A 26026-nucleotide genomic window follows, 5' to 3' on the forward strand; every position below is an offset into this window, starting at 1 on the left:
TTTTAGATAAAAAACAAAGGTAGCAAAATCGAATTAATCACAAAAAATAAATTGAAAGAATGGCGGGCGGCATAACATGGCGCGCGGCTAGATTTACAATTATATTAATGTATAAAAGTGTACTTACGTGTAATCAGGAAAAAATCCACAATCAAAAAATGAAAACACTCAACAACTACAAATTATGTCCGAAAATATCAACGAAAATAACTTTTTAAGTTTAAAGCCTTCTAACAGTTCATCACATCACAGCACAGCGGCACAAACGTAAAAATGACAATGTTGCCAGACTATCACTTAAATTCTTGTTGACACAAAATCACAAAATTCACAAATAAGTACCTAAAATCTAAATAACATATTTTATTTTGATAGTTTTCACTTTAATTAATTTATTTAATGTCATTGAATCCTAACTGTAATAAGTAATAGTATACTAGAAAATAAAATATTAATGTTTATAATTGATAATTGTGACTAAGGATTATTAATATATTTTTATTACTTTGAAAATTGTAGTAGAAGTAAATTTTATTGATTTGGCTTTTAGGTGAAAAAAATATATAAAGTGTGTGTATGCAATTCACACACGCTAAAAGTGAACATTCGGAAAAGTAGCCTACAAGAGTTTTCTTTTTTTACACTGAAAATATAAAATAGTGTATATTGTACCATGTATTCTATCTCATTGTCTCGTATTCATTTATGTGTTTGTTTCTCTATCGAGGTGCATTTTCGTTTCATCGAGCAATCGATAAATTGCAGTGTCTGTTTATTTATTTAAAATAACTGTTTCTTAATTATTATTTTTTTGCTATTTTATATTAATAAAATGGCAATATCTATAAGAATATGTCAAGAGTAACCTCAAATTATTAATCTGTCGTACAAAGTCACCGGTGTTCTCACAATGTGTTTTGGTATTGTCAAAAATACCATGTGAGTTTATTGTATTTGGTGTTGAAAATAGTTCTGTGTTATAAAATAAAAATAACATGGATTACGTGGTAGGCAGTGTCGCTGCCTTAATATCAGGTAACGTAACGCCGAACCGCCCCAAGAGATTAAAAAAAGCGGCTACACCTATGAAACATCAGCCCTCGCCTAACGTGACACCAAAAAGTGAGTTTGTAGACGACAGGTCTATATTTTTATCACCTTCAATGCAAAAGAAAAAGGCTATAGTTAAAAAATCACCTAAAAGAATATTCGAGAACCCAGATTTAGATGTTACTAAGGAAGACGAGAAGAGTGCGACCATAACTAGCCCCAAGGCTGATAAAGTAAAGAAGCATCTCAAAGAAGACTTGGACGCGAATTTTGTAGCTAGCCAAATTATGTTAAGTCCTAAATCACCAAATGATGAACAAGAGAAAGAACCTAAATCACCATCATCAAAGAAAAAATTGAAAATAAGTGAAGATAATGTTACTAATGTGAACGACAGTCCATCAAAAAAAAGGAAAAGGCGTAAATCAGTCGCTGACCGAGAAATTTTGGAATATCATGATGAAAATATTGCTGAAGAAAAAGAAAATATTGCATCAAATGTAAATGCAACTGAAAGTGCGAAACCTAAAAAGAAGGCTAAAAAGCCAAAATTGGTATCTGAAGAGATAGTTGAGAAGGAACCAGATACAAACACAAATGACGAACGAAACTTAAAAAGGAAGAAAAAAAATAAATCAAATCGACCTCCAGTAGAACAAAACATAGAAACAATAAGTAATGAATTACAATCACAAAGCCCTAAAAAGAAAAACAAAAAAAGGAAAAATAAAAAGCAAAAAGCTATTGACAAAGTTGAGTTTAAAAGCAATACAAACTTGGAGGATATTAATAATAAAAATTCAACAGATGGTGAAACTAAAACAGAATCAATAATGGAAGATGTTAATAAACAATTATCAACAACTAAATCACAATCTTCTAAAAAGAAAAACAAAAAGAAAAATAAAAAGCAAAAAGCTATTGACAAAGTTGTGTCTCAAAGCAACTCAAACTTGGAGGATATTCACAATAAAGATTCAACAGATGATGAAACTAAAACAGAATCAATAACGGAAGATATTAATGAACAATCAACAACTAAATCACAATCTTCTAAAAAGAAAAACAAAAAACGAAATAACAAACAAACATCCAATGATAACATTGAAAGCGTAAATGTAAACGCAAACGCAATTACAAACAAAGACACCGACTCCGAACACGAGTCAGACGATGAAATAGAATCGGAAGATGATGAAATAAACAAAAAGTCTCTTGAAACCGCTCCCTCCGATAGTTCCGAGAACGAAAGTGAAGATGTAGCAAAGAAGGAAAAGAACGTGGCTAAAAGTGAAGCTAAGAAAGAAACCCACGTTGCTACAGAGGATGAAGTTAAGAAAACAATCTTTGTAGGCAATGTGCCATTTAGCAGTAAATGTAAGAAGGAGATTAAGAAGATCTTCAGTGAATACGGTCAAATTGAAACTGTTAGGTAAGAAGTTGTCTACATCTGTTTAAATAAATAAAATTAATCATTGAATATAAATGCCATGCTCTCAGGAACCAATTCTATCTAGCCATATTTATTTCTAAAGTTTTCTAATACTTTCTATAAGGTTCTTTTGGAAAGAATAAGTGGTAATTAATAACAATTATATTAAGTACTAGCGACCCGCCCCAGCTTCGCACGGGTGCAATGCTGATACTAAATATACTACAGAATGTCTTTATTTATAGTGTGAAGCTAGCTTATGACATGGTTATTAACATAATAACAACAACATTCAAATATGCGTCGTTAATTACACGTTGTTACAGAATGCGTTGAAGAAATAAAGGGTCACTGCTCGTTCCCGTAGGTGATAGCATGATAGTATGTAGCCTATATGTTGTCCCGACTTCTTAATAATATTTGTGCCAAATTTGAATTAAATCCATGCAGTACTTTTTGAATTTATCCCGGACATAGATATAGACAAACAGACAAAAATTCTAAAAACTATATTTTTGGCTTCGGTATCGATTGTAGATCACACCCCAAGTATTCTTTTAAAAAATATTCAATGTACAGTTTTGACTTTCCTACCATTTTAATATATGTATAGATTGGTCATAAGTAGCAGTATTGAAATTATTTAAAACGGGATATTTACTTACTATGTTTTTTATTTTTATTTTGTGGAGCTCGATATTTAGACGTTATCTACGAATGTCTTGGTCACGAAACTCGTTAAAATAATAATTTATATATTATATATATATATATATATATATATATATATATATATATATATTTTTTTTTTTATGTATAACTATAGAAATAATTTTTGTAATGAAAATAACCACGCTAATTTAAAATCTTATATAGTAGCTGTATGTTAAGAGTAACTGCAGAGTCTCTTTCCCTGATTCTTTTTTGCCGAATCTACATTCCGAATCATTGGTAACTTCACTATAATAAATAAATAACAAACAAATATAAATATAATTTGAAAAATGATGATTCGAAAGTGCTTTCAAGGCCTCGTTGAATAAGTAAATTTGAATATATATTTTTTTATTGTTGTTTGTGTACAGAATACGCACGATACCAGTAAAGGACGCTAGAGTGACTCCTAAGTTAGCTGTGATCAAGAATGAGCTACATCCCGACCGTAGCACTGTCAATGTTTATGTGAAATATGCTGACCCTAGCTGTGTGGACAGGGTAAGTCCTTTCTGAACTTGATATTTTATATTTAAAATTTTTTAGACAAATGGGACTAAAACAGGTTTTAAATTTTAATGATTTTAAAAATTATTTTAATGATTTTTTTTAATATTTATCATTTAATGATTTTTCCTTAGCCCTTTACACCCGACTTGATATGATAGTGAGACTTGATTTTCAAAAATTCTGGCGCGTACGCAAATTGATTTTTCGAGACGCAACCGGCCTCGATAGATCGTGAGACTATCCTTTTCTTAGAAAAAAACTCGCGCGGGCTTCTTGTGATCATATTTGAACCTGTTAGTCGCCCGTAATCAGAGTGAAGGATGGCTGCCTTTATTGGCGCGCGAACTCACCCAGGTAAGTAATTTATTTTCTATAAAATTATTCCAATTTTTATAGTTTTGTTTGTGTGATTTACTTAAATAAGTGTTGTTTTATACATATATGTATCTAATTTGAACCTAACACGTTTATTTAGGCATATATTGTGACTCAAAATCAAAGACGCACGATCGTGTAGGTTAGGTGTTATGTACTAAATGGATATTTATAATTTTTTTGTACCTTAACAGGATTTTCCAGTACTTATGATCGTTTGACAAGGGTTTTATCTTAATTTTTAGAAATACCCCTAAGGGATGACCAAGTAGCGCAAATATTAGCAGATGGAAATGACTCGGAAATTGAGGAATTTGCCGATGATGAGGATGATATTATGGCGGGAGTCTAAGACCATCTAGAAGAGAGTGGATCTGGTTCTGGCGATGAGTGCTCTTAAGTGGATGAGGCACCACCACTTATACCAATAATACCCAGAAGCAGGGGTTCTCTAGAGGCAAATCAGGTAGAAAAATATATAGATGACTGGCTAGTGCAAGAGATAGAGGGCAGATTATGGGAAGAAGACAGGTTAGAGGAAGAGGACAGGCTAAAAGAAGAAGAGAGACAGGTGAGAGAGTGTGTGTAGAAACTGTCTATACAGATAAAGCTCACGATTACACTCCGCTTATGATAAATCAAGTTCGCTCTCCGATTGATTATTTCCGTGACTACTTTGATGATTCATTCCTGGAAGAAGTTGCTAGGTGCACGAGTCTATCTATACCATTTGCGCAAATCCTGCATCGAATTCAAAACTCCCAGACTGGAAATAGTAAAACTCTTTGTTCTTCAACTAATCATGGACTGTATTTCCTATCCAAAACTATCTATGTACTGGAAAACTGGAATTAAACTGGCATTGGTCAGCGACATCATGACCAGAGACAGGTTTCTAACTCTACGTAATGCACTTCACGCTGTCGACAGCGACACGCCAACAGAAGCTGAAAAAGGCAATGCTCTGGGGAAGGTACAACCCACCCTAAAAAAGTTCAAAGAAACGTGTAACCGATTGGAGAGCACCCAGCTACTACTTAATAGATGAGCAAATGATACCTTTTACTGGACGATGCAAACTTCGCCAAGTAGTAAAAAATAAACCAAGGCCAGTATTGTTGAAAAACTATGTTTTAACAACCATATTTTATAAGTTTTATACCAAAAAAGATTAATAACCTAAGTAAGGAAGAAATATTTTAGTTTTCTAATAAGATTGTTGATTGTTTTGTCAAAAACATTATAACAAATGTATAAAAATTACTCATTATTAATATCGTCAATAAATGATTGTAAAGACTGTTCAATTAATTTAATTTTCATTTAGATAATATTAAAATATATCCAAAAACTAGACAAAACTCACATCTCGAGCTATCTCCTAAGCCCCACGCTCGTGAGGGTATGTTTTCAGGAAACCAGAGACTTCAGGATTTTTTTAAATATTTTTTACATAATACTTAGAGGCCCATGAAATAGTCATGTGAATTTCAAAAATAGCTGAGTGAATTATTTTCTTCGGTTGTAAAGGGTTAGTCACGAAAATTTGTTTTGGAGATATTTAATCGAGAAAATGTGTTATATTTAGTATTGTTACCTTTTATGGGAATAAATGGTACAATAGAAAGCTAAACAAAATTTGATCTGATATTTTTAAAAGGAAATATTACGAAAAACACATTTAATAATTATTATACAGCTGTATAACACAAAAAATATCTCGAAAAGATAGAATTAATCACGTGTTTTCTTTTAATTCTTATATATTTCTTCCAGGCCTTGGCAGCTAATAATACGGTCCTAAATGGTAATCATCTGAGAGTATCTCGTAGTGACACAACTGGCGCAGAACACGATCCAAAGTGCGCAATTTTTGTCGGAAATATACCGTTTGCTTTAGAGGATGAAGCTCTGAGGGCTAAGTTTGAGAAATGTGGGGAAATCGAGTCTGTACGGATTGTAAGAGACGCGAAAACAAATGCTGGAAAAGGTAGTAAAATTATTAGTAAACCCCTTAAGTACCTTCACATGAATTATTATGACACATGATATTACAACATAAAAATATGTTTTATCGTATTAAAAATAAAATATACAATACCTGTATATACATGTATCTAAGGATCAACAATTGTTGACTATTTTTGTGTGGACCTGTGTGGTTATGGCAGTAAAGAATATAACCACCCCCTCTTTTCCCGTGGGTGTCGTAAGTGGCGATTAAGGGATAACACAGTTCCACTACCACCTTGGAACTCAATAAGCCAACTGATGGCGGGATAGCCATCCAACTACTGGCTTTGAAATACACAACTCGAAGACCACAACCACCAACCAAGGTCACCAACCCGCCTGCCCAGCGTGGTGACTATGGGCAAAACACATGAGTTCACGCCATTTTTGGCGCGAACTTGGGGAGGTCTATATCCAGTAGTAGACTGCGATAGGCTGAAGTGAGTAATGTTTATTGAAGACGATCTTACTAAATTAAGGTTATTTTTAAGTAGCAAGAAAGAGTTTAAAGCAAAAACCAAGTTTTTCAGAAACATTTTCCAATAGTTATTAATATATTACAGGATTTGGGTACGTGAACTTTGCTTCTAAAGATGGCGTAGAATTAGCGTTAGCACTCACAGAAGAAGATCTAACGATAAAAAACAGAATATTAAGAGTGAAAAGATGTACTCAGCCTACACAGAAAAAATTAAATGATAATAAATGTAATAGAAACACACAAGTTTATAATAGTAATGCAAATAATAAGTTTAATAGAAACACGCATGGTAATAATAATAATCCGAATAATAAGTTTGATAAGAATACACAAGGTTATGATAGAAATCCGGATAATAAGTTTAATAGAAATACGCAAGGATATAATAGAAATGTTAATCAAAAGTTCGAAGGCAAATTTCAAGGAAAACAGAATGACGACAGGGCAGACGGAGCTTATAGACGTGTAATGAATAAAAGGAAATATCAGGTAATTATTTGTTGTCTTTTTTTAATAACAACTAGCTTGGCAAATAAGCGTACGTCTCACCTGATTATAAGTTATTACTGTAGCTCTTAGACATCTGCAACACCAGAAGCATCGCAAGTGTTTTGCCGACCCTACCCCAATCCCAAGAGCTCTGGTCACCTTGCTCACTACAGGAACACTAGCTGGTGCTTGTCACATCCTATTTAAATTTGATTGACATCTGATAAGTACTTTGTGAATTATATCTAATAATGCGTATTTACTTGACTATCTTTTTGTGTAACTACGTTGTAAAACTGGTCGATATAATTGAAGTCGGTTTTATTTTGTTTGCAAGCAACACAATTATATTTATTATATTCCAATTTATTCGATAGAGATAAATATCTTTAAGTTTATTAAAAGTTTTTGACCACCCACAGAAATTAGACTGATATATGATATATATCTTGTTAGTACTAAATTATATATTATAATGTACTGTTTGTTTCCCAAATACAAATAAATAAAATAAAACACTGAAAAAAAAATGAGTGTGCTTTAGACCACACGACTGAAGTAAAATTTACGAAACGTCTCTCAACTTAAGTTTGCTGCGCCCGATCACGCTTTTCGTAACGCTCATTACGCATTAACTAGCTTACTCTCTCAGTTAAGCGTGCGCAAAGGAGTTTTACTTAAAAATGTTGTTGAACTTATGAAAGATTAAATATAGGTTTTTCTCAAGTATATGTTCTAGGACCGCATCTCTATGATTTTATTTATGTGTATATTTTTCTTTACTTATAATTTTTAAACTGTAAAAGGATGATAACGACGGGCCTCCCAACAAACGTCAAAACACGAACCAACCGCGCAGAGAGAAGAAGGAGAGAAAAGAGTTCGTTGGAATGACAGCGGAGAAGAAAAAGGTATAATTTAATTTTATGCGTAATTTTATTAATTCTATAAATTGATTTTATAAGTAAGAATATGAAAGAGCGGGGCATCCTGACACAGGTAAAACACTTACTTAAAAGGATGTCCCAACAACGGTATCATGTTATGTAAACGTTTTTCTAAATATCTGGTACCTGCAGTGAGATGTTACAGGCTGAATTAATCAATCAATTTCAATTAATTATGAATGTGTTTCTAAGCTTATTAAATAAGATCATGTTTATAGCTGTTGCTTCATGGCTCAGTTTTTTCTGTTGTTTATAGTCTAGACCAGGGGTTCCCTGTTAACCTATTTTGTCTACTGCTCAGTAAGAGAATAAATTATTTTATAGTGCCCACTTTGAGCAATCTTTTAATGAATATTAGTTGATGTTCACAATTTGTAGTCGAGAGTCCTTATAGCTTAAATGACAAATCCCCAAGCTTCTACACAACGGCACCAATTTTTTTTAGGTCTCTTACCCCTTTAGTACTGTTGCGCCCACTAGGGGGCGTTATCGCCCACTTTGGAAAAACAATGGTCTAGACTCTAGTTCGTTACTAGGAGATTTGTTCTGAGAAACTGAATTTCTAAAATGATCAAAGCTTTATTATTTACAAGCAAATAACATTTTATTTTTTATACTATTTACTAGACAACATTTGAATAAAAACTCAGTTAATTAGAACTCGTTATTAAAAAAAAAAAAAAAAAAATTATGAAATGTTACTATATTAATACTAATTACTATACTAATATTTGAAATTAATAAACGTAATTTCATTTCTTCAAATTGTTTTTAATAATGATGCTATTATAGTTAACTTTTTAAAGTTTTTTTTTTCTTATTTTCAGAAACAAAAGTTCAACAAGGGACAGAAGAAGAAGAAAGTGTTGAGTGAGATTTTAACAAAGAAGTAATTTGTGTTTTGTGTGATAATTTAAATAATTACATATTGTAAATTGTTTTACATGAATATTGTATCAATAAACTGTTAATTTGAGTAATGTGTTGTTATTTATTAATTGTAAATGATGCTTGAAGGCCCCTTCACTGGCGGTCATGAGTCCGATTCTCGTTGGGATATTGTTTTGTATTAATACTTGTTTCCTGTTTGGATGTCTGTTCTGTTCCTCCGAGGCACGGTGGATGTTAAATCAATCATTTTAATAAAAAAATAAATAAAATATTGTAGTAGAGTTTAATATGAGATAATAAAACAACATTATTATTATTTGGTACAGTTTTATTGTATAATTTTCATTACAAAAATGTCAATGTTAGCAAAAATAATCACAGTCTGACACTTGTATACAATTAATAGTCACTCGCAATAGAAACACAGTATTGCCAGCTTACTACAATAAAACATATTACAGAAAATAAATATACAAGTTTTGTCGATTGTAATCTTAAACGCAAGCATCTTTACTCAGCGAGAATAAAAAATAAATAAAAAAATGGCATCAATCCAATGTTGCCTGTTGTGTGTTAAGACATATCTTGAAATATAAACATACATTATTAATAACCTTACATACAGCTTATTACTAAGATTTATACTTACTGTACAAATATACATAATACTAAAGACAACCAATCGAAAATTCCCATAAAAATATACGAATCGTAGGTGGCTTTAAGAAGCATAGATAAAAACTAAACTGCCATAAATGTTTTGGTGTTGCCATGTTCAAAACTGGTAGATATTTTTAGTTTTTTTTTTTTTTTTTTTGTTATAGTTGAAATAAATCACCATTACGTCTATGGCACCATCCTATTCTATGGTAACTCATTAATCAGGTATCGTACTACCTCTACCTCGAAAGGTACCCAGAAAGCGCAGGACCAGTCATTATTGCTAACATTCCCTAAACCTTAGTGTACTAGTGTACTCTATCATAAATACGTCTAATATTTACAACGACTAACAGTCATTTAGCTACAAGTAATAGAGTATGGCGGTGGACGCGATCGATACTTTTTGTTTGTATTTGAAAGAAAATTATGTGTAGCTTTTTCATTTATTTGGGCAAAGATAATGTTCACAATTTACATTTTAGTAGCATTGAACGCTGTCATTTGACAGTTGACATTTTAAATGTAACTTTTTTTTTAAGTCAAGAGGAGTATTACGTGGTGCCAGTGTATGTACTGTGTGAATATAGCCATTCCCTTTTTTCCTGTAGGTGTCGTAAGAGGTGACTAAGGGATAACACAGTTCCGTTACCGCTTTGGAACTTAAAAAGCCGATCGATGGTGAGATAACCATCCAACTGCTGGCTTTGAAATACACAGGCCGAAGACGGGCAGTAGCGTCTTCGGTGTGACGAAGCTAGTACTGCGGTCACCAACCCGCCTGCCCAGCGTGGTGACTATGGGCAAAACACATGAGTTTACATTATTTTTGGCGTAAACTCGTGGAAGCCTATTGTATAGGCTGTAATGAATGAATGAATGAAAGTTTACGTTAGTTATATCAATGACGTACGAATGCCACATTACCCGCCTGCCCAGCGTGTTGACTGTAGGCAACACACACGAGTTCACGTTATTTTTGGCGTAAACTCGTGGAGCCCTATGTCCAGCAGTGGACTGTATAGGCTGTAATGAATGGACGAATGAAAGTGTACGTCAGCTACATCAATGACGTGCGTATGCCACGTTATATAATTCTAATATCGGGTCGAATAGCCACAGCAGAGGACAGTCGCTGGCGGCCTGTGTCCAGCAGTGGACTGTATAGGCTGTAATGAATGAACGAATGGAAGTGTACGTTTGCTACATCAGTGACGTACGTATGCCACATATTATAATTGTAATATCGGGTCGAGTGGCCGCAGCGAGGCGAGCGCTAGCCGCGCTTGAAGCGCAGGATGAGCAGCGTGAGCGACAGGAAGAGCGCGATCCAGGCCAGCGTGGCGAGGAAGCCGAGGTACACGGCGGGCTCGGCGAGCGGCCAGCCGCGCGTGAGCACGGCGCGCAGCGCGGACGTGGCCAGCGTGAGCGGCAGGCCCAGCGCCGCGCCGCGCAGCGCCCACGGCATGCCCTCGATGGGCCAGATGACGCCCGACAGCAGCAGCGTGGGGTAGAACGAGCCCAGCGCCAGCTGGATGGCGTTGCGCTCCAGCTCGCACGCCGCCGAGATCACGAACCCGAAGCACATGCCGCACAGCCCTGCCGACACCACGTTCACACTGTTCAACCTACTCTTACTAGGTCGGCAAACAAGAGTATGAATGCGAAATGTATAATATTATAAATGTGAAAGTTTCGATATTAAGAGCAAAAACCCCATGGAATCCCCCTATAATCTCTTACACCTCATCAAAACATGGATTTTTTTTTTATGTCACTAGGTCGGCAAAGAAGAGTAGGGCTCACCTGATGGTAAGCGATTACCGTAGCTTATAGACACCTGCAACACCAGAAGCATCGCAAGCGCGTTACCGACCAAATCCCCAATCCCCCCAGGAGCTCTGGTCACCTTACTCACCAACAGGAACACAATACTGCTTGCAAACAGTATTATTTTGCTGTGGTCTTCTGTAAGGTCGAGGTACTACCCCAGTTGGTACTCTACTTGTACAGCTGAGGTAGGGCACCGCGGGAATCTCCTGCTCAACGTATGGAACAGCCCGCCTGGGGTACTACCTCGACCTTACAGAAGATTACACCTAAATAATACTGCTTTCGAGCAGTATTTGTTCCTGTTGGTAAGTAAGGTGACCAGAGCTCCTGGGGGGATTGGGGATTGGGTCGGCAACGCGCTTGCGATACTTCTGATGTTGCAGATGTCTATAAACTACGGTAGTCTCTTACCATCATCTACGTACGCTTGTTTACCAAACTGGTGACGTAAAAAAAATATCTCACAATTTACCAAAAAATATTGACTAACGTTGATATAAAAAAAAACTGCAACTAACTCGAATTTAACCTCGATCCATACCAAAATTTAGCAACCAACTCAAATATTATCATAAACAAACTACAACAACTTTTATTTAACAACTTCAATCTCCCACTCACCTTGCAACAGCGTCAACATAATCACATAGACAATGTTCCCGTTACACTTGACCCCGAACACCAGGATCATGAAGATCAGCACCAGCGCCGTCTGGCCGCACATCACCACGAACTGGGTCACCACGTGCGAGAACAGGATCTCCCCCGGGGACACCCCGGCCACCCAAGAACGGTCCAAGAGCCCCTCCATCCTCTCCACGATGAGGGCTGATGAGGTCAAGGCGACTGCTAGGAAGAATACGATCCTGTGGAGAGAGAATTTACATTCTTGAGAAATATTTTTTTGGTGAAATTGAATTTTTTTTAACATCATTCTTTTTTTAAAGTAATTTTTAAATTGAAGATGTATAATATATATATGTGTGTTTGCTCGCAAACGAAAAATACCGACTACAATTACATCGACAAGTAATACAACATAAATTGACGAAAAAAATTAAGAAAGGCATTAGTCGTCACTACGATTTTCGAAGATTCCCCTCGATTTCTCCAGGATCTCATCATTAGATCCTGGTTTCCTTATAGTGGTACCACCCTTGAGATATACCACCCTTGAGATATCCCCTTTCGAACAAAAAAGAATTATCAAAATCGGTTCATAAACGAAGAAGTTATCTCCGAACATACATTAATATATATATATATATATATATACGGTCGAATTGATTAGCCTCCTCCTTTTTTGAAGTCGATTAAAAAGACAGTTAAAAGGCAAAAATGTGGAAAAGTCCTTTTCATTAAAATTACTACATTGTATAATCATGCCGGTCTTTAATTTCTTTTTAGACGATGTCTCTCCTAGTATTTTTCCATACCACGATGTCTGAGTCTCTTTTAAGGAGGAAACTTTAGTTATATTTGGGAGTTTGTTACTCACGTGAGAATAACTCCGGGCGCAACGAAGTCGGTAAAAGAGGGGTTGTTGTCTCCGTAGATTGGGTCCTTGAAGTCGATGGGGATGTCGCCCACCTTGGGGTTGTAGTTGCAGGTCGAGAGCAGATCCTGGAAGACACGTGGAACATGTTACAACTAGCCATTATAACATTTTATAATAACCTCTTAAGGACCAAAAAAACTAATTTAAGGACCAAAAAGAATTGTGTGGTTGTATGAAACCACGATGCAAATGAAACTTTAGTGAATAAAAACATTTATTATTTATTTATTTTATTTTATACTTTATTGTACACCACAAATATATAAATACACAAACAAAGCATAAAGATAGTTACAGACAGTGAAGTACAATGGGCGGACTTATGGCTAATTAGCCATTTCTTCCAGACAACCCATTACATTAATCTCCTTTATCCAACCCATTACATCATCCTCAGATCATCCCGTTTACATTAATCCTCAGATCAAAACACACAAATACCGCGGAACATCCGACATGCGATTGATGAACGAAAAATTTTGTGGCGATAGAATAAGTTTCACTTTAAAAAACATTTAGAATTTACGGTCCAATTCGATTCCCAAAATCATACAATAACGGCCCAGTGACCTAAAATTGTGCAACAAGATGTAAACCTATTTTTGTTTTTTTTTTTTTTTTTTAAGAAATGTAACATTTTATAAATCCTTATCAAAATATGATAAAAACTAGAACTTGTCATTTTTAAGCTAAATAACGTTGCGTCAACAGACTGTGGAAGAGAGAACAAGGTCTTGGAACGCAACCATTAGAACTATTTTTTCACTTCCCAAAAATATCCTACGAGGTATCAGAAAACTTTGCAAAATAGGTTGCGGAAATCAGTAAAGTCGATCTCGAGTTATGACGTGACGAAAGGAAATGAGGAATAATACTGACCCCGCAAACGTTGTTTTGCTATATATGTTATTAACCCACTTAAGCCCCCCTTTATATCTTAGGGGTATGAAAAATAGATGTTTTATTTTATTTTATTTTATTTTCAAATTTTGAAAACTTACAGCTAAAATACAAATATAAAAAAACAATGATCAAGTTACGGCCAATTACAAGTTTTCGCAAATAGTATGTTGGACATATGGAATAAAATCAATTTAATATAAGATCGAAAACAATAACTTCGCAAACAACTCCATACAACGGCCAAGAACACACCACTTCTGAAATAAATATACTACCGTTGATTTGCGAAAAAATCGATACACAACGCTCTTTTTAGTCTTGTCACAGTTGTGCTAAATATATCAATATCGACCCTCCGGCACACCGTATTGAACAACCGGCAAGCTCTGATCATGAATGAATTCTGCCTGTAGATACTACGGGTGGCAGGAGTGTAAAGAAGATCATGTTTTCGTAATTGAGCTGATGGTACGCGCATGTTGGCCGATTCTCAGACCTACCCGATATGCACACAAAATTTCATGAAAATCGGTCATGCCCTTTCGAAGGAGTATTTTAACTAACAAAATATATATAAGATGATATATAAATATATAGATATACAGTGTTACCTTGGCAAAGTCCCGGTACGAGAACTGTATGTCCCGGTTGAGCATGAGGCCGATCTGCTGGTTGGACATGTCGAGCCACACTTGCACCTCCGAAGACGATATGGTTTCATTGTCCGCAGTGTCCGCTAAAATCATGATCATCAATGATGAATCCTTTAATTGAATATTTGTTTAGATCGAAGATTATATTATAATATATTGGGTAAAACGTACGCTTGTTTGCCGACCCAGTTGTGTATACATATATATATAAAATTGAAGTTGGTAGGTAGATAGTTGTAGATACGCTTCATCCTGTAATATCCCACTACTGGGCATAGGCCTCTTTCCCCATGTAGGAGAAGGGTCTGAGTTTAATCCACCACGCTGCTCCAATGCGGGTTGGCGGATATATTCCCTACTATGAGTAACGATCGCTATCAGGTGTACATGATAACAACCGGGACCGACGGCTCAACGTGCTCTACGAGGCACGGTGGGGAGACTCACAAGGACTGCACAAACACCCAGACCACGGCAAACACCTGTATGGCCAATACAAATGTTTGTCATGTGCGGGGATCGAACCCGCAACCGCCAGCGCAACTGGCACAATCCATGGCTGTGACCGTTGCGCCAACGTGGATAATAACACATTTAAATTATGAGCAGATCTACAAGGTGAAACTAGTTACATATAAATGTTGAATGAAAGAATAGTAACATTCATCCTCCTGATTCCCATTTGAGATTTAACGATCACAATTAAATAATACGCCTCTGAATCGATTCAGCCCGTAACATCCCACTGCTGGGCTTAAGCCTTTTTGTCCATGTAGGAGAAGGGTCATCACTTCTTAATGCAACTACTTTCTTCTCATTACCTATTTTTACACAAAGAACACTCACCCAGAGCCAACCTAGCAACCAGGGAATCCGTATAATTCTCATTGAAGTAGATAGCTCCCCAAGCATGGCCAACCTCCACGGCATGTATGGCGGAACTGAGGTCCGCGTAGTAATCCTTGATGATGGACTGGTTCTTGAGGTTGGCGAGGTACCGGCAGGACAGGTTCTTCATGGAGCAAGAGGCGTTGTAGGGGCAGTAGCCGTCCAGGACGTGGACATCGTCGTTTACTATAGCCTAGAATTAGGTAAATGTAATGTTTCATTGTCGTCTAATATAGCCCAGGTTGGAGGTTATATTATTTAATAATATTGTTTAAATTGTACAGTTGTTTGATAACTTTTCGAACGATATTAGGAAATATGGTATAGAAATGTGTGCAATGTAACTAATTGTAATAATCAGAACGGTATTGTTAAATTGTTACATGTATAATTGTAACTGTGTTTATCTTATCTATGTGTATAAAATGAATGTTTGTCTGTATGTCCGTTATGGAATCGTAAACTATGCATTTGAACATGTCATGAACTTCAGCAAAGTGTTGTGCATGAGTCCAAAAAATTTTCTTAATTGGTACGACCAAAAAAAATAAAAATTTTTTTTATGTATGTTACTTCAGAACTTTTGACTGGGTGGACCGATTTCAACAATTATTGTTTAATCGAAATGTGGTGTGTGTCAATTGGTCCCACTTAAATTTACTTGAGATCTAACAACAACTTTTCGAATTATATCTAATAATGCGTTTTTACTTGACTATTTTTTCGTCGACCTACGTTGTATTATACCACATAACTTTTTACTGGGTGTATTACCGATTTTGATGATTTTTAATTGAATCGAAAGCTGATGTTTATCGTGTGGTTTATTTAAATTTCATCGAGATCTGATAACAACTTTTTGAGCAATCTTTGATAACGCGTATTTACTTCACTATATTTTCGTCTCCCTACGTTGTATTACTTTTCGATGTAATTGAAGTCGGTTTTTTTCGTTTGCGAGCAAATACAATTAATGTTTATTATAGGAGCAAAAACGCTGAGCATTACTTTTCCAATAAATATATAGACGAAAAAGTTACTTACAAAACGTATGCTATTTAAATGAAAGTTATTTTGAAAAGATCGATAAATAGACTACACACACAAACAGTTCATGACACTCATGATTAAAATTTACAATTTTATTTGCGATATAGATTTAAAGTTAATAACATGTAACGATAAGAAGCAAGAAGAAGGGAGTACCCACCAGGTGGAGGCCGCTGGGGTCCCTGCCGATGGCCAGGCAGAAGAGGATGACCTGCATGACGGGCAGCGCGAAGATGAACAGCATCACGCCGATGTTGCGCCACATGCGCAGGAAGTTCTTCTGGATCAGCGCCTTGATCTTGCCGCGGGACGTGAACTGGAAAGGGGCATTTATTGATCAATTGTATAATATTGCATCATCATTATTTCCTATCAGAATTATAATTCGCTCACTGAGAAACATAACAAAGCTAAAAACGAGCGTGCTTTGAGAAAACATGACTGAAGTAAATCTTCTTTAGTTACCCCTACAGTAATATAGGAATCATAACTCTCTCTCCTTCTATCTTCACTAACTTATATCTCCCTCTTGACTTTAGTTCGCCTCCGATCCCACTTTTCGTAACTCTCGTCACGCATTCACCAGCTCTCTCCCCAAGCCAAGCGTGCGTAAAGAAGTTTTACTTCAATACCAATGAGAGTTAAATGCGACTTAAGCTTCACCATCCACAAATAGTTCACCAAACAAAAATAACGTTACATAACATAAACATCTGGAGATCTTTGGTGGAAGAGAAGATATCAAAAAAATTAAACTAGAACGAAGAGATCATCATCATCGTGTAAACATCTGGCAATCTTCAATTGAATAGAAGGCACCAGTAAAGTAAAACTTCAATAAAGTTTTTTTAAGTTATTGATACTAATATAATAATTTTAACAATAGCTAAACTTAGATAATCAAGATACAAACAGTAGAAAAATATTATACTCTCATGTTAAAAATGTAAATATATATAAATATATATTAAATTATATACCTTTTACATCATCACAAACAAAATATATATTACGAAACAAACACTTCTTTGAAGAAAAAAAATCGAATATTGTGCGATATTTCCATGCAAATATTATGGTGTTACACAAGGAACCATACTTTGTCCATTACTTTTCGATTTATATCCAATTGACTAGCAAATTAATATCATTAATTACATGAATTTTTAATACAATAATGCTTTAAGAATTAGAATTAATATAAAACTCACGTTGAAACAATTACCGCAGTCCTCGCACTCAGATTTCACAGCTTCTGTCATTTTACCCGGAAGCTGAAACAAAATTACATATTTCAATCTGTATTAATATTACAAATAAGAATTATTTGATTTTTTTAATTATCTGTAATCGATAGTTTGTTTTATTTATTAGAAAGCCATCGTAATGAATATATAAATATTACAAAATATATTACAATTACGGGCTAACTTAACATACAGTAAACTCAAAATGTACTGGATTTATATTAAAAATTCTTTCACCAGGAAAATGCCACGGTATTACTGAATAGTGTGGGATATATTTTACCAGGCGAAAAGTGAGTCTATATCTATTATTGGCAAAATCGCTAGTGGAAAGCTAGTATTAGATAAAATTGCTTAGTCATATAACTATTTAGTATTTAAAGCGTATTACAATGTACTTTTACTTTCATTCCTAAAGCAATTAATGACTAATCAGATATTAACTGATAATGATTTAGAAAGTACACACGCATATTATACTCTTTTGTTGGTTTGTCAAAGTATGTAGTCAAATTGAAAAATTCTATAAAAGGTTCTTTATTTTCTTAATTTTTGGTTTTCTTTAATTCAAAAATGTAATTATGGTCGAATTTCGACCTCTGGGCGACCACTAGTATTATCATTAAAATCTTTAATTATCAATACTCTTGTATTGATATAAGGTAAGAAAAGGATTATATAAAAGCGCTAGTCTCTGATGCTAGGATCTCAAATAGGAATAAGGAATTAGGAAATAAGGAATAAGGAAATTAAATAGACCAAAATATGATTTGTAGGTGAATATAATTTATTTACATGCCCAAGGTTACATAAAGAACCTCTATCTACTCTATAAATCCGTATGAGTGTTACAGAAGCGATCAATTAAGAGGAGGAACCAACTGATAGATGGACTGTTAGGCTCATTTAACCATTTAAAAATTCAAAATTGTTTAATTATTTTACATAGACCGAAGACGGGCAGCAGCGTCTTCGGTGCGACAAAGCCAGCCCTGCGGTCACCAACCCACCTGCCCTGCGTGGTGACTATGGGGAGTTTACGCCATTTTTGGCACGAACTTGTGGAGGCCTATGTCCAGCAGTGGACTGCGATAGGCTGAAGTGAGTGAATTATTTTAAACAAATGATAGTTATGTTAGATAAAATTTTATAATATATGTATAGTAAAAATAATAATAATTGAATATTGTATGTATATGTTGACAAGCGTTAACTCCGCCGATAAACTGTCACGAAAGTTTGGCGGGTTAAGAAATTGTACAGTATTTGATCTAATAAAGAATTTACTATTATTATTTATAGCTTTGGTGTATAGATAGACAGCTAATGATTTTTAAAACATAAAGATTATTTTTAATATTGGAATTTCACAAGATGTACCTTAGATGAAAGGACTAATGATAATGACTAAGGATGAATTGATGGAATTAATGACGCTATAACTGTAAGTTATATAAATACTCGTCTTTTGTATATTGAGCAACATATTTGAAAAACAGTTTTAATCCTCAAATTTCAAAAGGTAGTCTAATGACGTAGGACAACTGATTTTGGACTTAGCATGGGTACGTATGTAAACTTACGTCGCCATTAGATCCAGCAGCGTGGTCAACTATCAGCACCTCCTTGCTCTGGTGGAAGTTCAGACCTACAACTTGGTTATCCTCAGCCGCGTAGGGCGCTTCTTCACGTTTGGACATCTTGTTTAGTCCAAGGGCACCCCCTGATACGTTCAGCTCTACAACTTGGTTTGCTTGACCTGGAAAGATCAGTTATATGTTAACGTTAAAGACACATTGTTACTAGATAGGTGTTACGCTAAAATATATAAATAAATCCTTTCCTAATACATATATCTCAAAAATTAATGTAAGAAAACATATGTAGTGACATTTATCGCGCGGCATACAAACTCGAGAAAACTGACGTATCCTACATCGCGCTATCAAAGTTATCAAAGTGATTGAGTATATATACAAGATCCCGACAACAACCGTTGGGGGCGTTAGCCCGCCAGACACAACACCCGTCTGGTCGGAGGATCCTCCCTTTTCGATGGCCGACGTGAATCTTCACACCACGTTCCTCTTCGTACCCCAAACATACATATGTATAAGTCATACAGATATTAGCCGTGGTCTGCGCATTTATGATTACGCATAGTTTATTTCCAGACTCTAGACGCAGGTTTCTAAATAGAGATTCCTAATGGAGCCGTTGTATGTAAATATACGCTTCAGCCTGTAATATCTCACTACTGGGCATAGGCCTCTTTCCCCATGTAGGAGAATGATCAGAGCTTAATCCACCACGCTGCTCCAATGCGGTTTGGCGGATGTATGTAAATTTAAATATGTAATAGTATGTATAAATATGTATAGTGTATATAAACATAAATAAATAAATATCTTGTAACATACACACACGGTCGTATGTTCCTATTGCAAGCAACCTTATGCTTGCGTTATAGGTAACGGCCGACTTATAACTAGCTACATAGTTTTTTTTTTTTTTTGATAATTAAACATAGAAATAATACATACATAAATATATAAATACAATTATTATACACAGGCAGGAATTGAACACGCAACCCGCGGAGCAGAAATCGAGTTCTTTGACGATAACATATATAATTAATAGTATTAATGAGAATAATATTCAATGCTCCTAAAAAATTTTAAGATATAAAGAAACAACAATGGAAAACGTTAAAAACATTAACACAACAAGAAGCTCTCGTATATGGACAAAATCTAAGCATTTTTAAGGTTACTCAATTCGAAAGTATATATATATATTTTTTCGAACATACATAATATAATAGGATAATAGGATAACTCCGTCGTTTATGAACCGATTTTGATAATTCTTTTTTTGTTGGAAAGGAGATCTTAGTTTGGTACCATGATAAGGAAACCAGGATCTGATGATGGGATCCCAGAGTAATCGAGGGAAACTCTCGAAAATCCGCATAACTTTTAACTGGGTGTACCGATGATTGTTAATTGATGATTTTTAATTTAATCGAAAGCCAATGCTTATCATGTGGTCACATTTAAATTTCATCGAGATTTGATTACAACTTTTGGAGTAATCTTTGATAATGCGTATTTACTTCACAATTTTTTCGTCTACCTACGTTGTATTACTTGTCGATATAATTATAAAACAAACACAATTATATTTAAAAAAATCAAACCGGATTATATATATATATATATATTTCGTGATTTAAAAAATCAAAGAACGTAAAGAACGCATCGTTGATCGTAACTCAGACATTACACAAAAAATTTAGGCAAAAAAACGTAATCCCAACTTTTAACGTATGAATTAATTTTTTATTAGTTTTGTTTGTACGCTTTAACGCCTTGGTTGAGTTTTATTAAATTTTAGACATAGAAAGTATGGTATAAGATTATAGCCTTAAATATTTTATTTGAATTTACTAAAATTACAAATGCGAAATGTATAATAATATAATTGTAAAAGTTTCGATATTAAGAGCAAAAACCCCATAGGCCCCCCCTATAATCTCTTAGACCTCATCAAAACATGGACAAATACGGACCAAATTTTCATAGATCTCATATAGCCTCTCATAACTCGGTATTAGATTTATTCCATAGGTACACACGTAAATAGAGAATTACTTGAGTGTGAAACCGGGAAGCGTAGCGAGTATGATTATATAAATTAGTTTTAATGTAAAAAAAAAAAAACATTAATAAATATTAATGTTTATTTGTAAACTAGCTGTGCCCGCGACTTCGTCCGCGTGGAACTTAACAAAAAAGTTATTGTTCAGTTAGCAGAGTTATAAAATAAATAAATTTCTAAATAAAATTAGCCTAAGTTACTCATTATATCAGCTAGTGAAAATCCCGTTAAAACCGGTTCAGCCGTTTCAGAGATTAGCCGGAGTAAACAGACAGATAGACAAAAGTTGTAAAAAATGTTATTTTGGTATATGTATCAGATCCATATGCATTTAGTCAAAAGCGGTTATTTTAATATTACAAACTTATAGATTTCACACCAGTCCTGATTTTGATGTAATATTTGTTTCTCCATTGTGTGTTTGTCGTCGACTCCCCATTAATGTGCCTCAAACAGCTCGTAAAGCTTGAGCCAGTTAACATAACAACGACGTTTACTTAAACCTCTGATTGTAATCATTAAACTTACTAGATAACTTTTTTAAGTATAAAATTTACTGAATTTAATGGTTTGTGCTTTCCTAATATAATCTTTTAATCTTTAATCGCTGCCAATTTAAAAACCAGTTCTGTTTGTTAAGCATTAAAAAGTGTGCGTGCGGAAGTTTTGAGAAAATAACTGTTTCAGCTCGATTGTTTTATACGCAGCTTTTCAACGCTTCAGCCTATAATATCCCACTGCTGGGCATAGGCCTCTTTCTCCATTTAGAAGGATCAGAGCTTAATCTACCACGCTGCTCCAATGCGGGTTAGCGGATATATTCCCTACTGTGAGTAACGATCGCTATCAGGTGTACATGATAACAACCGGGACTACTGCTCAACATTATTCATCAATCCTAGTGAATGCCTTTTAGATTATTTTCTTATAGATATAATTTTTCTTATACTTGAATAAAGTAAGTTGTAAAAATAATTAAGTACTTAACATACACATGGAAACCAATCAATAACATTAAGATATGGACTATGTCTGAAACAAAATAAGTAAATAAAAATTGATATACAAAAAATTAAATAAAATACAACGATTGAAGATTTTGTAATTATATTAGTACTTCAACTGATGCTATTATTTTAATCTACAGATCCTGAATCTGAAGTCGGCATTTTTTGCTTTTTTAGCTGTGATATTTAAACTGCAATTTGTGCTGTGCGGCTACGGCACTAAAGAATTTAGCCACCCCCTCTCTTCCCGTGGGTGTCGTAAGAGGCGACTAAGGGATAACAAGGTTCCACAACCACCCTGGAACTTAAAAAGCCGACCGATGGCGGGATAACCATCCAACTGCTGGCTTTGAAATACTCAGGCCGAAGACGGGCAGCAGCGTCTTCGGTGCGACAAAGCCAGTACTGCGGTCACCAACCCGCCTGCCCAGCGTGGTGACTATGGGCAAAACACATGAGTTCACGTTATTTTTGGCGTAAACTTGTGGAGGCCTATGTCCAGCAGTGGACTGTATAGGCTGTAATGATGATTTAAATGTAATTTGACAGCTACAATTGCACAATATTTGCTATCATATTCCTAACACGTAACAGTACGACCAAACTTAAATCTTACTTTCAAAAGAAGGGTATAAAAGTCATTTAAGCGCACTTAAGTAAAAAAAAGTGTACATCACGCATCGTAACGCAAATCCGTCAGCAATGAAACAAGTAAATTGAACCAATAACATCATTCGCGTGCAAGCTCGTTACGAAACAAAGCAAGGTTGCAGCGAGCGATGTATCACCGAGCCTTGGGCTTGTTTCACTGACGAAATACCATTTTAACACTAGTTTTGATGGCATTTTTTAAAAGTTCGTATGTATGTAATGTTTGTGTTTACGTCCGGTCGAGAAACGGAGAGGTTATAATTGTGTTTGCAGGCAAACGAAAAAAATCGACTTCAATTACATCGACAAGTAAAACGACGTAAGTAGACGAAATAAATTAACAATCGCACGAGCCGTCACTACGATTTTCGAAGGTTTCCCTCGATTTCTCTGGGATGCCATCATCAGATCCTGGTTTACTTATCATAGTACCACCCTTGGGATATCTCCTTTCCAACAAAAAAAAAAAAAAGAATCAGCAAAATAGGTTTATAAACGACGATGTTAGTTATCCGCGAATACACATAAATATATGTATATGTAATATATATATGTATTTATATTTATATATACGGTGGAATTGAGAAACCTTCTCCTTTTTTTAAGACGGTTAAAAACTAATGGTTATAAAATAAATATTTTATATATAAATCGCTGGGTGTTCCGGTTTTAACAATGCAATTTCCGATCCCGTGGGGAACGTCTACTCAGTAGCCCAGGTTTTAATATGAATCTCCAGATATCTACATACACAACTTTCCTACAAGAAATCATTTTTTTTGTGTGTGAAAAAGGAAAAAACATCCATATTTTCATCCTGAGAAACTTTCATATTATAATATTAGTAGAATATCTTGTATAGAGACATTTTATTGAGCCATTCCCTAAAATTCTCTGGTCTCGTTATACCCTAAATTCGTTCGTATCTTCCTTAATAGCATTGGGTATATAAGTTGCATTAGAACACATCAAAGAGCAGAACACCGAAGCTCTCAAATAGCCGAAACCAAAACCGAAATCGGCTAATCCGGGTTTGCTATATTCAGAAAACTTTTCGCTTTATTGTTGTTCGCTTTGTAATTTAAATAAATATAATAAAAAATAAAAAAATCTCAATATTACATTACTTATGTCATGTCAGTCAATCAGTCAATTCAGTCTGTCAGTCCACTGCTGGACATAGGCCTCCCTAAGTTCGCGCCAGACATCGCGGTTTTCCGCAATCCTCATGTCATGTAAAATTAACATAATCATGACATAGTGCTAGACGCTTACGTTGTTTCGTAAAAAATAAACGTGATTTTCGCAGTTAAGTCTGTTTTTTATTGGTGTTTTTGTAATGTTTTATTGCAAAGTTTTGCTTTAGTATATTTTTGTACATATTTTTTTATAGTTTAAATTATTAGCTATTAACGTGATTATTATATGTTTTATATAAATTGTTCTGATAAATGGCGACGTTACCCAAACAGAAACTTTATTTCGCAATAGGAATGACAGATATTAGTATCTTTAAAATAAAATCAAAGATTCACTTTATCGAAGTAGGTTTTACAAGTAATATTTAATCACTATCTTACAATAAATATGGATTCAGTAAATCTTTAGCGCACACCGGTAAAGTAGAATCAACTGAGAAGAATTCTCGTCACAAATTCAATATTTACTCATTGAAAATTCGTAATATATTCAAAATATATTTTACGCCGCGTTGGCTCAACGATTACAGACATGGATTGTACCTGTTGCGCTGGCGTTTGCGGGTTCGATCCCCGCACATGACAAACATTTTTATTGGACATACAGGTGTTTGCCGTGGTCTGGGTGTTTGTGCAGTCCTTGTGGGTCTCCCCACCGTGCCTCGGAGAGCACGTTAAGCCGTCGGTCCCGGTTGTTATCATGTACACCTGATAGCGATCGTTACTCATAGTGAGGAATATATCCGCCAACCCGCATTGGAGCAGCGTGGTGGATTAAGCTCTGATCCTTCTCCTACACGGGGAAAGAGGCCTACGCCCAGTCGTGAGATATTACAGACTGAAGCGATATTTGAATTCAAACGACCAAGTTTTAGATCGTCGTCTTGACTATTTTTTCGTGTACCTACATTGTATTACTTGTCGATGTAATTGAAGTGGATTTTTTTTATTTTGCCCGCCAACACAATTATTAATAATGAATTAACGCAAAATAAAAAATAACGATAAATTAATAATTGATACAAAATACACAATTAAAAGATTGAGAGTAATTGCTTCTCAAAAACTGATAGGCGCTCCAACAAAGGGTGTTTTTTTTTTTTAAAATCATATTTAAATATGAATTACATATTTATAAAATATGAATAATATTTTTTTTACCGGCAATAATAAAAAATATAAATAAATATAAAATATCAAAAATAAAAAACAATTAAAAATAATAATGATAAAATAAGAATAATATTTTTCAATTTTACCAACATAATAATAAAAAATAAGACCTGCCTCTTTAAATAAAAAATAACGAGTGCAATTTAATAGAAAAGAAAAAATAATTGATCCCCGGACATGGGGATTTGAACCACGACTTCTAAGACGACGTCAAGTTTTAGATTACGTATCATTTACAAAATTTCTTTTTTTATATCCTATCTTTGCATATTATATAATACAAAAGAACCACAAACAAAATAAGAATACAAGTCTCAAATAATCCTAAAGGTCAGATATAATTAATTTCAACGAACAAAGTTAACAATGATTTATGTAATACACATTCAGCTTACGAATGATACACACGTACATTGCGTCAAATTACATAAAACATTACCTAACATATGGGAAATTCATTAAATATTAATACTAAAATACATAGGGTCATATGATATTAGCATATAATATGCTAATGTTGTCTTGTGAGTAAAAACTCTTTGTATATTACGTGTGTCGATTTGTTTGCTCAGTTAATCGTTGATTCTCGGTTCACAAGGTTAACGATTTTAACATCTTTAACTTGTTTTGAATTGACGT

At 34.7% G+C, this 26026-nt stretch overlaps 2 protein-coding genes across 3 annotated transcripts in view; one reads left to right on the forward strand and one right to left on the reverse strand.

Moving 5' to 3' along the window:
- Positions 1 to 883: 883 nt before the first annotated feature.
- On the forward strand, positions 884 to 8987 carry LOC123665079 (nucleolar protein 12). Its single transcript, XM_045599427.1, has 6 exons — positions 884 to 2482; positions 3568 to 3697; positions 5858 to 6071; positions 6658 to 7064; positions 7871 to 7975; positions 8839 to 8987. The coding sequence occupies exons 1-6, from the start codon at positions 996 to 998 to the stop codon at positions 8902 to 8904; spliced, it is 2409 nt and encodes an 802-aa protein (XP_045455383.1). The 5' UTR covers positions 884 to 995; the 3' UTR covers positions 8905 to 8987.
- Positions 8988 to 10813: 1826 nt separating this feature from the next.
- Positions 10814 to 26026, reverse strand: part of LOC123665080 (ABC transporter G family member 23) — a 121498-nt gene continuing 106285 nt past the window's right edge. For both annotated transcript variants that reach the window (XM_045599428.1, XM_045599429.1), the window contains exons 8-15: positions 19278 to 19453; positions 17659 to 17721; positions 16608 to 16763; positions 15356 to 15590; positions 14468 to 14592; positions 12894 to 13018; positions 12017 to 12261; positions 10814 to 11161 (exon numbers count right to left, since the gene is read on the reverse strand). In XM_045599428.1, coding sequence (XP_045455384.1) covers positions 10839 to 11161; positions 12017 to 12261; positions 12894 to 13018; positions 14468 to 14592; positions 15356 to 15590; positions 16608 to 16763; positions 17659 to 17721; positions 19278 to 19453 — 1448 coding nt within the window. In that variant the 3' untranslated portion in view covers positions 10814 to 10838. The remainder of the gene's footprint in view (positions 11162 to 12016; positions 12262 to 12893; positions 13019 to 14467; positions 14593 to 15355; positions 15591 to 16607; positions 16764 to 17658; positions 17722 to 19277; positions 19454 to 26026) is intronic.

This window comes from Melitaea cinxia, chromosome 23, assembly GCF_905220565.1.
Source record: "Melitaea cinxia chromosome 23, ilMelCinx1.1, whole genome shotgun sequence".
Lineage (NCBI taxonomy): Eukaryota > Metazoa > Arthropoda > Insecta > Lepidoptera > Nymphalidae > Melitaea > Melitaea cinxia.

Coding starts and splice junctions, on each gene's coding strand:
- LOC123665079 (XM_045599427.1), top strand. CDS start 996: ATGGATTACGTGGTAGGCAGTGTCGCTGCCTTAATATCAGGTAACGTA. Junction 7,065..7,870: donor TGAATAAAAGGAAATATCAG/GTAATTATTTGT, acceptor AAACTGTAAAAG/GATGATAACGACGGGCCTCC. Junction 7,976..8,838: donor TGACAGCGGAGAAGAAAAAG/GTATAATTTAAT, acceptor TCTTATTTTCAG/AAACAAAAGTTCAACAAGGG.